This window comes from Myotis brandtii, unplaced genomic scaffold (genome assembly GCF_000412655.1).
Source record: "Myotis brandtii unplaced genomic scaffold, ASM41265v1 scaffold513, whole genome shotgun sequence".
NCBI classification, from domain to species: Eukaryota; Metazoa; Chordata; class Mammalia; order Chiroptera; family Vespertilionidae; genus Myotis; species Myotis brandtii.
The window spans coordinates 4,019,129-4,032,914 of record NW_005369552.1 but is presented as its reverse complement, the minus strand read 5'-3'; the positions used below and the strand labels follow the sequence as shown (position 1 = coordinate 4,032,914).

The 13,786-nt window shown below is 38.8% G+C and overlaps 1 protein-coding gene across 2 annotated transcripts in view; it reads right to left on the bottom strand.

Moving 5' to 3' along the window:
* The window catches only part of RXFP2 (relaxin/insulin-like family peptide receptor 2), a 66,569-nt gene that overhangs the window by 25,958 nt on the left and 26,825 nt on the right, over positions 1–13,786 (bottom strand). For both annotated transcript variants that reach the window (XM_014548537.1, XM_014548538.1), the window contains exon 5: positions 13,391–13,462. In XM_014548537.1, coding sequence (XP_014404023.1) covers positions 13,391–13,462 — 72 coding nt within the window. The remainder of the gene's footprint in view (positions 1–13,390; positions 13,463–13,786) is intronic.

Sequence of the window (13,786 nt, the reverse complement as noted above, 5' to 3'; positions counted from 1 at the left end):
TTCCATTTTTAGTTTTTTGAGGAAACTCCATACTGTTCTCTACAGTGGCTGCACCAGTCTGCATTCCCACCAGCAGTGCACAAGTGTTCCTTTTTCTCCGCATCCTCTCCAGCACTTGTCATTTGTTGATTTGTTGATGATAGCCATTCTAACAGGTGTGAGATGGTACCTCATTGTCGTTTGATTTGCATCTTTCAGATGATTAGTGACTTTGAGCATGTTTTCATATGTCTCTCAGCTTTCTGTATGTCCACTTTTGAAAAGTATCTATTTAAGTTCTTTGCCCATTTTTTTGATTGAATTATTTATCTTCCTTCTGTTAAGATGTATGAGTTCCCTATAAATTTTAGAGTTTAAACCATTATTGGGATTAACATTGGCAAATATGTCCTCCCATGTAGTGGGCTTTCTTGTTTTGTTGATGACATCTTTTGCTGTGCAGAAGCTTTTTTATTTTGATGTAGCCCCATTTGTTTATTTTCTCCTTAGTTTCCATTGTCCTTGGAGCTGTATTGGTAAAAATATTGCTACAACATATTTCTGATATTTTGCTGCCTATGGATTCTTCTAAAATATTTATGGTTTCCCATCTTATGTGTAAGTCCTTTATCCATTTTGAGTTTACATTTGTGTATGGTATAAGTTGGTGGTCTAGTTTCATATTTTTTGCATGTATCTGTCCAATTTTCCCAACACCATTTATTGAAGAGACTGTCTTGACTCCACTGTATGTTCATGCCTCCTTTGTCAAATATTAATTGAGCATAATGGCTTGGGTTGATTTCTGGGTTCTCTGTTCTGTTCCATTGGTATATGTCTGTTCTTGTGCCAGTACTAGGCAGTTTTGAGAATAGCAGCTTTGTAATATAGCTTGATACCTGGTAATGTGATCTCTCCAACTTTGTTCTTCTTTCTCAAGATTGCTGTGGCTATTTGGGATCTTTTTTTTTGTTCCATGTGAATTTTTGGAGACTTTGTTCTATATCTGTGAAATATGCCTTTGCTATTTTAATGGGGATTGAATTAAATCTATAGATTGCTTTAAGTAGTTTGGACATTTTAATGATGTTGATTCTACCAATCCATGAACATGGTATATTCTTGCATTTGTATATGTCTTCCTCTATCTCTTTTTGCAATTTCCTGTAGTTTTCTGAGTACAGGACTTTAACCTCCTTAGTTAAGTTTATTTCTAGGTATCTTAATTTTTTTGCTGCAATGGTAAGTGGGATTGTTTCTTTTTTGTTTGTTTGTTTGTTTGTTTGTTTCTCATTCTGTGAGTTCATTATTGGTGTATAAAAAAGCCATAGATTTCTGGGTGTTAATTTTGTATCCTGCTACATTTTCTAATTCATTTATTAAATTGAGTAGTTTTTTTATGGAGTCTTTAGGGTTTTCTAAGTACAATATCATGTCATCTGCTAATAATGACAGTTTTACTTCTTCTTTTCCAATTTGGATACCTTTAATTTCTTCTTGTCTGATCGCTATGGCTAGCACTTCCAGTACTATGTTGAACAGGTGAGAGTGGGCATCCCTGTCTTGTTAATGTTTTTAGGGGAATTGGTTTTAGTGTTTGCCCATTGAGTATAATGTTGCCTGTAGGTTTGCCATATAAGGCTTTTATTATGTTGAGGTATGATCCCTCTATTCCCACTTTGCTGAGAGTTTTTAATCAAGAAAGGGTGTTTGATTTTGTCAAATGCTTTTTCTGCATCAATTGATATGATTATGTGATTTTTATCTATCAATTTGTTTATGTGATGCATCATGTTTATTGATTTGTGGATGTTGTACCATCCTTGCATCCCTGGAATAAATCCCACTTAGTCATGGTGCATGATCTTTCTAATGTAATGCTAGATCTGATTTGCTAGAATTTTGTTGAGGATTTTAGCATCTATGTTCATCAGATATATTGGCCTGTGATTCTCTTTCTTTGTAGTGTCTTTATCTGGTTTTGGGATTAGGGTAATGCTAACTTCATTGAAAGAGCTAGTAAGTGTTCCTTCTTGAAGTTTTTGGAATAGTCTGAGGAGGGTAGGTTTTGTTCTTCTTTGAATGTTTGGTAAAACTCCCCTGTGAAGCTGTTGGCTTTTGTTTGCTGGAGGTCTTTTGATTACTGCTTCAATTTCTTCCATAGTTATAGGCCTATTCATATTTTTTTATTCTTCCTGATTGAGTTTTGGAAGGCCGTGTTTTTCTAGGAATATGTCCATTTCTTCTAGGTTGACCAGTTGTTCATAGCATTTTTTTCAATCCTTTGTATTTCTGTGGGATCTGTTGTTATTTTGCCTCTTTCATTTCTGATTTTGTTTATTTAGGTCATATCTCTTAGCTTCTTGGTGAACCTGGCTAGAGGTTCGTCAATCTTGTTTATTCTTTCAAAGAACCGGCTCTTGGTTTTATTGACCTTTTGTATTGTTGTTTTTTTAAAATCTGTATGTCATTTAATTCCACTCTGATCTTTATTATTTCCTTCCTTCTGCTCACTCTGGCCGAGCAATGCCTGTGGCTGCTGAGGTGGGTCAGCAGGAGAGTCACTGGAGGACCCAGTCACTGGAAAGCGTGTGGCAGCAGTGGTGGACTGGCGGACTCCCAGGAGCCTGTGGCTGGAGAGGCTGGAGTCCCAGTGTCTGTGGACCTGCAGCTGAGGTAGCAAGTCTCTGGCCAGAGTGGCTATAGGTTCCTGGGTGTTGTCTGAGGCAAGTCTGGATGGTGGTGAGGCTGGGATCCTAGTCACAGCAGCTCTCCCCTTCAAGACAGCATGTTTTCTTTGCCAGCACCGGCCACCAGGGAGTGTTTGTAGTGGTGACAGGGGCTACCCATCTAAGAGAGCCCGGTCCGCCATCCCCCAAAAGTCCTGCAGGATCTAACTGTCTCTCACGCATGCACACACACACACACACACACACACACACACACACACCCCACGTCGCTCCCTCACTGCTGTCCTGCCTTGCCACCATCTTTTTCCCCCAGTCATGATTTACTTAACCTTCAAAGCAATTTAGCAGTCTAGTATGGATTCAATAAGAACACTATCAGGAGTATCTAAGTAAACAATTTCCTTTTCTGTGCTTATTATACAATGAGAGGTTAACCCTGAATACATATTTACCAAAGGCAATTAGGGGCAGGAAATATCCACAGAAATAATAGTAACTAATGACTACATAGTCTATAAAATGGCTTCCCTAGCTCTTATTTGGATTTGATTTGGTTTCTAAAACATTATACAACACTTTCTTAGTTGTTATAATAATTCACTGCAAAACTATTGGTAGGACACATACTCATTGGGCACCTGGCTGTACTCTGAATTTGCTTATACCATAATTATTACCTAGAAAAGCCTATGAATCATGAATGTGTTACAGGTGTTCTAGGATATTGATGCACTCAGCCCTCTGGGTAGCTAGGTAAAGTCAAGATCAGCTTCCAGCTATAAATAAAACTGAACTTTTACCCCAAATGTTGAACAGATATTGTCATTTCTCTGCATACCACCATGTGGGAAAGGTTGGCACTAGAGAGCACATGCTTTACATTCATAGTGATAACAAAAAACATCAATTTCTGTCCTACAGAGTAAACTTGAAACCTAGTGAGTCCGGTTGTCATTCCAACCTCCTCCCCTTGCACCATGTCTGTGAAGAGACCCTTCACATTATAGCATAAATTCTGCTTTTGGTTTAAACTTCTTCTATGGTCTCTGGCTGGTGTGGCTCAGTTGGTTGAGCATCATCCCATGCATTGAGAGATGCTGGTTTGATTCCTAGTCAGGTCACATACCCTGGTGGCAGGCTTGATACCAAGTAGGGAACATGAAGGAGGCAGCTGATTAATGTTTCTCTCTCTCTCTCTCTCTCTCTCTCTCTCTCCCTCCCTCCCTCTCCCTTTCTCTCTCTCTAAAATCAATAAAAACATATTAAATAATAAAGTTCTTCGAGAGAGACCAAGATGGCGGCATAGGTAAACACCGCAGACTGCTGCCGCAAACAACCACTTCAAAAATACAACTAAAAGACGGAACGGACATCACCCAGAACCGCAGGAAGGCTGGCTGAGGAGAGACTCTTCAACTAGAAGGAAAAATAACAGCACACCGAGGCTCAGAGGAGGCGCAGTGTGGAAAATACTCAGGTGCGGAGGTGCGCGCGCAAAGCGGGCTGGTGGCTGAGAGCGCGGTTGTCGTTTTCGGTCAGGGGGGAGTCTCAGACTCTGAGCTCCAGATACGGGCGAATCGCTGGGGACTCGGACCCAAACGGGAGAAGCGGGAGTGTCTGGCATCAGTTGGAAGGCAGCTTTCCCTCCGAGGTTTGCAGCGGTTCCGGGGGTTCTGAGAAGCAGAGCCTCTGGGAACAGGACTGAGGGCACCATAACGGCTCCCTCCGCCCGCCCTGTTGAGCCCGCCCCGCCCAAGCCCTGCGCAGAGCCATTTGCCGGATCGCCTCAGGCAAAGGCTAGATTAGCACCTCCCCAGAGGACAGAAGTTTTCCGCGGCAGACACAGCTGATTCACACAGCCAGTCGGCCTGGTGGTCAAATCCCTCTAGTATTAACTACAACAATCAAGGCTCAACTAGAACAAGACTGCGCACAAAGACCACTAGAGGGTGCACCAAGAAAGCATAAAAAATGCGGAGACAAAAAAACATGACAGAAATGGAGGATATAGAGCTAAAAAACGCAATTTTGAGGGCTTGCAATAAACTTCTGGAGAGCCTCACGAAAACTAATGAGACCCTCGATGCTATGATAAAGAAACTAGAAATTAAGCATACACGCTCTGAAATAAAGAATATTACACCCAATAGCAGACCAGAGGAGCGCAAGAATCAAGCCAAAGATTTGAAATGCGAAGAAGCAAAAAACACCCAACCGGAAAAGCAAAATGAAAAAAGAATCCGAAAATACGAAGATAGTGTAAGGAGCCTCTGGGACAGCTTCAAGCGTACCAACATCAGAATAATAGGGGTGCCAGAAGATGAGAGACAGCAAGATATTGAAAACCTATTTGAAGAAATAATGGCAGAAAACTTCCCCCACCTGGTGAAAGAAATGGACTTACAGGTCCAAGAAGCGCAGAGAACCCCAAACAAAAGGAATCCAAAGAGGACCACACCAAGACACATCATAATTAAAATGCCAAGAGCAAAAGACAAAGAGAGAATCTTAAAAGCAGCAAGAGAAAGAGACTCAATTACCTACAAGGGAATACCCATACGACTGTCAGCTGATTTCTCAACAGAAACTTGGCAGGCCAGAAGGGAATGGCAAGAAATATTCAAAGTGCTGAATACCAAGAACCTACAACCAAGAATACTTTATCCAGCAAAGCTATCATTCAGAATTGAAGGTCAGATAAAGAGCTTCACAGATAAGGAAAAGCTAAAGGAGTTCATCACCACTAAACCAGTATTATACGAAATGCTGAAAGGTATCCTTTAAGAAGAGGAAGAAGAAAAAGGTAAAGATACAAATTGTGAACAACAAACATGCATCTATCAACAAGTGAATCTAAGAACCAAGTGAATAAATAATCTGATGTACAGAATGAACTGGTGATTATAATGAATCAGGGACATAGAAAGGGAATGGACTGACTATTCTTGGGGGGGAAAGGGGAATGGGAGATGCGGGAAGAAACTGGACAAAAATCGTGCACCTATGGATGAGGACAGTGGGTGGGGAGTGAGGGCGGAGGGTGGGGCGGGAACTGGGAGGAGGGGAGTTATGGGGGGGGGAAAAAGAGGAACAAATGTAACCTGAACAATAAAGATTTAATTAAAAAAAATTAAAAAAGTTCTTCTATGAATACAATGAGCCCATACAGATCAATTTCTGTTGTAGCATTTACTGAGCCTGTGAAGTGATGTAATAGTTAATACGATGAACAATAAAGATTTAATTAAAAAAAATAAATAAAGTTCTTCTATGAATACAATGAGCCCATACAGATCAATTTCTGTTGTAGCATTTACTGAGCCTGTGAAGTGATGTAATGAAAGTTAATACGATGAATTATAATAGCAAACATAAATAGGAAAAGAATATAATAATATGGTATGGATATATTGAAGTTCCTTTAAAATATAAAATTTACTGCCTAACTAGTACTATTTACATTTTATTCAAGATAAATAATTCAAAAAGGCAATGCACATTTTACCCACATGTTGTCAATCTTGAAGAGATGGGTGCTGTCATGAATTGTGAATTCAACCTTGTGCTTTTATTTATTAATGTATTTACTTTTATTTTTAATTTTTTGTTAATCCTCACACAAGAATATTTTTTTCATTGATTTTTAGAGAGGGTTGCCTCTCTTTCACGCCCTCCTGACTGGGAATCCAACTGGCACCTTGGTATGTGCCCTGACTGGCAATCGAGCCCACAGCCTTTTGGTGTACAGGACAATGCTCCAACCAACTGAGCCACCCATCCAGAGCTGCATGACTCACCTGATGTGTACAGCCTACCTGCCTTCACTGACACAAGTTAAGACTCCATCTCCTTAAATAATAAAGAGCTTCTAGTGTATTTAGTCATCTTGTTGGCACCCAAGAAAGAACTAGAGTCTTAAGTGCCCTGTCTCAGACTCAGGTGCCAAATTTTTACTCTATTCTCTAGCATCCCCTTTCTTCCTTGAAGAATACTAGCTTGGTGAATATTAAGGGAAATTTGGAAACCTGACAATTTAGCAAGTAGTGATCCCTTCTCATTCAGAGTGGAGATAGGAGTCCATTTAATATATTTTACATTGAATAGCTACTCTAAGAATAACTTACTGGTTCACGAATTCCTGCTGTTTCAGCTGTCAGGAGTTTTCAAGCAGAAACATCAGGAATTTATGTACCTGGAACTAAAGCAAATACTTTAATGACATGCATGTTTTGGGGCTATTTTTTAACTCATCATGGTGTATTCATGAGCCAGATGACTCACTGAATTACATTTTGTTGCCAATGATTGCCTTGAACAAGAACCAGCCTAACATGGAATTCCTAAATTATATAAGGTTTATGTTACAATGAGGAGGAGAATGACTGGTAGTTTCCATGGTAGCAGTGAGAAAGTATTGTAGTCAGTCCCATAAATTATACTTTATTTCTCTCAAAGATCATCTTAAATTGTTCCTCCCCCAAATTAGAAAGGCTTGATATTTTTAAAGATTATTAAAGTTAATAAACTAATCAATAACAAAGCTTTCAGATAATTGAGCAACATTTATTCACCTGGCAATAAAAATTTCATTTTGAGTTAGGAATTTATTCTTCTGAGCACCTAAATGACCTCAACTTCACTGTGAATATTTACAGCATTTCAGACCAGAGAGACTCAATGTTAAATTTGGTATTTCTTAAGCTATATTCCAAAACAACTTAAGAATGCATATTAACTTTACTAGCTCAAAACCATCTAAAACACAAATTTATACATGCGTTTTCCCTGGTTAGACAGAATAAAGCTTGAATTCTTTAGCCTGGCATTTAAAGGCCCTACAATCATGGTTCAATGACCTTTCTAGCACATGCACCATCATTTCCTGTGTACATACTTTTTTTTTTTAGACAACCTGCCCTGTTCACTCTTTTCCCGATATCCTTTGAGTGTTTCTGCTTATGTTAGTTTGTTTCTCCCTGCTGAAGATGCTGAAGATGCTCCCCACAATCTGTTTAGTCTTGCATATCATTCCTTCAACAAATACTCATTGATCTTCAGCTATGTTTCAACATATGCAACAATGAGGGGTGGTGGTGGCAGTGGTACCTGGTACATGAGAGAACCAGAAAGACCATCCCACTTAGAGGGAGGGTATGGTGGTCAGTAAGCAGTTTCTTCAAAATTCAAGGACAAATGTGAGTGGTTCACAAAAATAGAATCAAAGTTGAAAAATGGTTTGTCATGTTCAAAACTCAGACAGTGAATAATAGTGTGGGCAATATCAATGTATTTCTATTATATTTTAGAAATAAGACAATTTTAATAAAAAGTCCAAGCCTATTATATAGGTTCTATTTTATAATATTATGAAATAGTATACAAAACAAATTCTCAACTCCTACATAGTTTCTGTCTTCTCAGTCAATGAAGATGATCTAAGACCGCAGGAAATAGAAAGGATATAGGACAGGAGATGTGAAAGCCCAAGATGGTAGAATATGTTAATCAAAATTAGTCAAAGTCCCATGGTTTGGAAGATGTCTCCTAGAAACTGAGAAACACAAAAATGAGAACACCAAGTCATGATCAATTACTGAGGAATCTGGACAAAGGAAGAGCAGTTGGAAAATTAAAGATGGCAAATGCAATTTTAATTTTTCAAAAAGGGAAGAAGTGGGTTTCATAAGCTACATTGGTTCTAGGAGAGATTGAAGAACAAGCTATTGCAATGCTGCTTTGTAAGTGTCTCAGAGAGAAAGGGGATAAGGTAGTTCATGAGAAATAGGACAGGCAGACCACCTTGATTGTCTTCGAAAAAGTGATCAGACAAAAATGTGTGGCCAACATTGCTTATATGTTTATCAGGCATTGACATAGTGGTTTTATGATGTTTTTATGGACAAAAATAAAGATACACATTTTCTAAAGAATATTGGTGAAGGGGTCTTGGAAGATGATTGTCCTCTTCAGTATTTCACTCTATGACTTCAGATGGATCATCTTATTTTCAGATGACAGAATACTGGGAGTGAATTATGTTGGATGATCCAAAAAGATATTCATACTCTGGTAAGAAAAGCTGAATCCAACAGGATGAGACTGGATAGGGGTATTCTCAAATGATAAGTGACAACTGCAAGATGGAGAAGCTATCACTTAGCAGTGATACATTTGACACAGGATTGGGAACTTTAGAGGCAATATGGCTGGGAGTTAAGGGTATGAAGTAGCTACCAAAAGAGCAAATGTAACTTTAGTACATGTGAGGTTCAGAAAGGAAGTTCTATGGCCGTATCACAGTGATCATATTATTCTAGATACTACACACAGGGCAGAGTAGTGTCAGCAGATAATGACAGATTTGAAACCAGCCTCTTAGGGAAGAATTGAAGGTTCTGAGGCTGCTTGGAAAAAGGACTTGTGATGGGCTGCAGGGTGATGGTCAGTGTTAAATATCTGAAGAGTGACATAGAAGCCTGATTGGGTGTGCTTCGATCAGTCTCATGAGGTGATTTTCAGAATGGGGGAAGCTTTTGAGATGCTTGGGGAAGTAGTAGAGTTATGTGACAGGACACAGTTTATTAGCATATTGATATTGTTTAAAATTCCTTTCCCTCATCAACCTTTAATTCCCTTTTTGGTTTATTTTTCTCCATACCCCTAATCACTATCTAACACACTACGTATTTTATTATCTATCTTCCTCCATGGGAGGTTAAGCTCTGTGAGAAGAGGGTTTTTCATAGGTGTTTTCTGCTGTATATTCAGAGCCTGGCACCTCATAGATATCAATAAATATTTGTTGAAAGAATGAATGAACATGGGGTTTTTGACATCTTTTACCCACCTGCTCTCTGCTATCTAAGAGCTCTGGGTTGCCCATCTGGTGTCTTCTTTTCCTGGGGATGGTTTGGATTTTGTACTTTGATCATTTGGGCTACAGTAATGCAGAATTAGGAAGAAAAATGAAAGAGGAGAAGGACAGGAGGGACAAGGGCTTGCCTGGGGCTGGGCAAGACTTTTCTGGCAAGTCAGGAGAAAGTGGCAGGAAGAGCTGAGGAATATGAGGAAAGAGGGTTGGAAGAGAGATTTTAAGGAAGGATTGCTGAGATTATGAGATGATGTAGGGTGTCTGAATAATTTTTGAAAAGACCTGAGTTATTTTAAAATCAAAGTTTGGTCACTGGATGTTTTCATTGATAACAGCAATGTTCTGAGACTGAACAATGTTGGTGAACTTCCAAAAGACCATAGTTAGAGGTTTGGCTTTGAGGTCAAGCTTCAGTACTTGTCAACTGGCTGACTTAAGACAAATGACCTCTCTTCTCCAAGGGTGGGTTCCCATATTTCTGAAATAAATATAATGATATCTTCCCTACCTGACAGACTTTGAGGGCCAAATTCCAAATGAGAATCCCAAATATAGGAATTCTTTCTAAATTAAAAAATATATATATAAACATAAAGAATTGTATTTTATCCTCTGTGCTATCCCTTGCATATAATAGACACTTAGTGAATGTTTACTGATGGGAGTCTTATAATCTATTATCTGTGAGTCTCAGGAGGGGAGGGGGAATCAAATTGCCTAGAAAGCATCAAATAACTTGCATCAAGAGAACCCCTGCTGGGTGATATCAGGCTATAATGTTTTACCTAAATTTTCTCAGACAAAGCAGAGTTAAACATTTACTTGGAAAAGTTTCCACTTGATCTGGCAACTAACATTAATTCCTACTTTTTTATCACTAAAAAATTGGAGCCTGAGTTATCTAAGCTAGTTCTCCCATATTCTTCTTTTCAGTGAGCTAGCAGATACCATGCGAGGTAAGTATTGACCTAGAACAAAGCTATGGCTCAGTGGTCCAGGAAAGAACTTGGCCTAAGAAGTCTAATTGTAATTCTCTTTACTTGATCCTTTAGCGACCGCCCCTGCCTCCCCAGAAGTCAGCCTCCTTCAAATTAGGAGGCAAAAGGTATAGAAGGGAGTTCTGCATGAAGCAGGACAGGATGTATTGGTAGAAGATTCAATTAGATGCTAAGAACAAATTCTGTGCTATCCCTTGCATATAATAGACACTTAGTGAATGTTTACTGATGGGAGTCTTATAATCTATTATCTGTGAGTCTCAGGAGGGGAGGGGGAATCAAATTGCCTAGAAAGCATCAAATAACTTGCATCAAGAGAACCCCTGCTGGGTGATATCAGGCTATAATGTTTTACCTAAATTTTCTCAGACAAAGCAGAGTTAAACATTTACTTGGAAAAGTTTCCACTTGATCTGGCAACTAACATTAATTCCTACTTTTTTATCACTAAAAAATTGGAGCCTGAGTTATCTAAGCTAGTTCTCCCATATTCTTCTTTTCAGTGAGCTAGCAGATACCATGCGAGGTAAGTATTGACCTAGAACAAAGCTATGGCTCAGTGGTCCAGGAAAGAACTTGGCCTAAGAAGTCTAATTGTAATTCTCTTTACTTGATCCTTTAGCGACCGCCCCTGCCTCCCCAGAAGTCAGCCTCCTTCAAATTAGGAGGCAAAAGGTATAGAAGGGAGTTCTGCATGAAGCAGGACAGGATGTATTGGTAGAAGATTCAATTAGATGCTAAGAACAAATTCTTTCTATCTTGAAGTTTCTGGTTATTATAAATTAAACACAGTGGCCTGGCCAACATGGCTCAGCAGTTGAATATCGACCTATGAACTAGGAGGTCATGGTTGGATCCTGGTCGGGGCACATGCATGAGTTTCAGGCTCAATCCCCAGTGTCAGGCATGCAGGAGGCAGCTGATCAATTATTCTCTCTCATCACTGATGTTTCTATTTACCTCCCCCTCTCCCTTCCTCTCTGAAATCAATAAAAATATACTTTAAAAGTAAAATAAACATTGCATTGAGCATCAGAAGATATGGGCTCTAATTCTGGCTTTTACACTAACTAGTTATAGATCTGGTAAGTTATTTAACCATTGCAGACTGTCATAAGTTACCTTAAGATTAATAAGATTTAATTAGAAATTCATAAATCTTTCTCTAACTCTAGATAACAAAATTTAAAAGCTACTTTAAAGCATGAATCTTTTCCCTCCCTTTTTGCCAGTGCTATTTTATTTTTCCTCCCTTGAGCATTATTCAGGCTGCACAGAGGCAATATTGATCCCTATAATGAACAAGTGGTGATTCTATGAATTTCCAGTAAGACCAGAAGTAGTACAGTTAAAACCTTTTCTCTAGAGGAATCTGGAAACCCAGAGCTAAGGTATAGCTACTCCTGTGGGACAAGGACAATATGACCACATGCTCCAGGATGAAGCTGCAGGCTCCTACAGCAGATGGGATTTACAGAGGCTGTAATGAAACCTCGGCATGGTTACCTACACTCACACAAGGTCCTGTCATCCTTTGCTGACTTCCTTTCTTGGATGAGGGAGTCTGTTCCCAATTCACAAACAACACAGAATTGCTGATGGCATTTCAAACCAAGTGCATCTGTTCAGTAGCAGCAAAGGATCAGATTGTTTTTATTCCTGGGTTTTAACGTTCTCCTCCATATCTAATGTTGAAGAACCAAACAATAAGATGGCACTGCCAAGGGGTCCTACAGTATTACCTTGCTAATTTTAAAATCTAGTCTAAAGATCATCCTGGCAAATGTAGAACTTGATCTCTTCATTATCCCAGAGTGACCAGACTCAGAGGGACTGATACATAGCTACCAAACTCTCAAATGCTGAACATTCTCAATGTCTTTATTTAAATAGATGGTATCCCATTTCACTAATAGGAGTGCGTTTGGTGTCTATCCAAGGTAACTTCCAAAATACTTTAGAATGAATAATTTGGGAAGTTAATGTAGTCATCATAAGGTTGCTCAGTGAGCAGGGAAGCAAAGCAAAAGCCATTTCTATTTTGATGTGGATGCTGTCAAAGGATGGTTCATGCAGGTTGAGGTGGAGTTGGACAATCCACCTCTGTCCTCCAGAGAGATGATCTCAGGGATCACATCTCCCAGACCCTGGTTTTCTTTCTGGGACAATGCTGGAAGCATGTTGGCACTTAGCTCCTCACTGACTAGCATTTCTTCACTGCTGACTGTGCGGTTTATTCACATTTTCTTTCCTCGGATATAATATCCCTGCTTTCACTAAGGTCACATTTTCTTCTGTCATCCTGAAAGACAGTTTGTATCTCAGCATTCTGTGTGTTAAATTATCTGATCTTTCTTGTTAGTGTTTTTTCTGTTTGTTTGTTTAATATACCTTTATTGTTGAAAGTTATTACAGATGTCCCCTTGTGTGTGTGTGTGTGTGTGTGTGTGTGTGTGTGTGTGTGTGTGTGTGTGTTTTGTTTTGTTTTGGTCAGTGTTTTTGTGCTCACACTCTTTTTCCAAGGTAAAAGGTACAATTAGTGCCTCTGAATCTGCGATGTCATTTTCCAAATGACTTGGAGTAAAAGCACAGAACTATGTATTTTTTGATTGAGCTGCTTCATCTGAACTCCAATTTAACTCCAAAAATGTTTATAATAAAACCAGTTCACTTTAAATTATGAAATGGAAAGATAATATACTTTTTAATGCTTTATTATCTAATATTAATTACATTTAGATAAGTAAATTTAATATAACCAACTTTATATTTTGTTTTACTTTTAGATCAAAAACATCATAAACAAAACCCCACTGGGTTTCCCCATTAATACACCCTTAATAGCTACTTACATCTTTTTAAGTTCTGTGTATTTGATGAAAACTTTATCTGGAAGACTGTGAATTTTGTTTTTCTTCAGAGACCTAAAATAACATATAAAGAAGATTTCAGTAAGGATTTTATGACCAAGAAAACTCTTCCTGGAAGCTCTGTGCTTGTGAAGAGCCTTTCTGCTGATCCTTCACTCCACTTCACACATTTGAAAAGCACTGTTGTAACTGAAGACTTTCTCATGTGATAACAAAATGTCCATAGTACAAAATTAAAACAGCTTGCAAGCATTTGACCACTTTAGACAGTTAGCATCATAGATGGGGACATCTATGGGGATTTAATTTTGTCTTTTATTCTTTGCATATTTTAATAGAACACAATAAACAAGACCCAAAAAACAACCAGCTTATGCA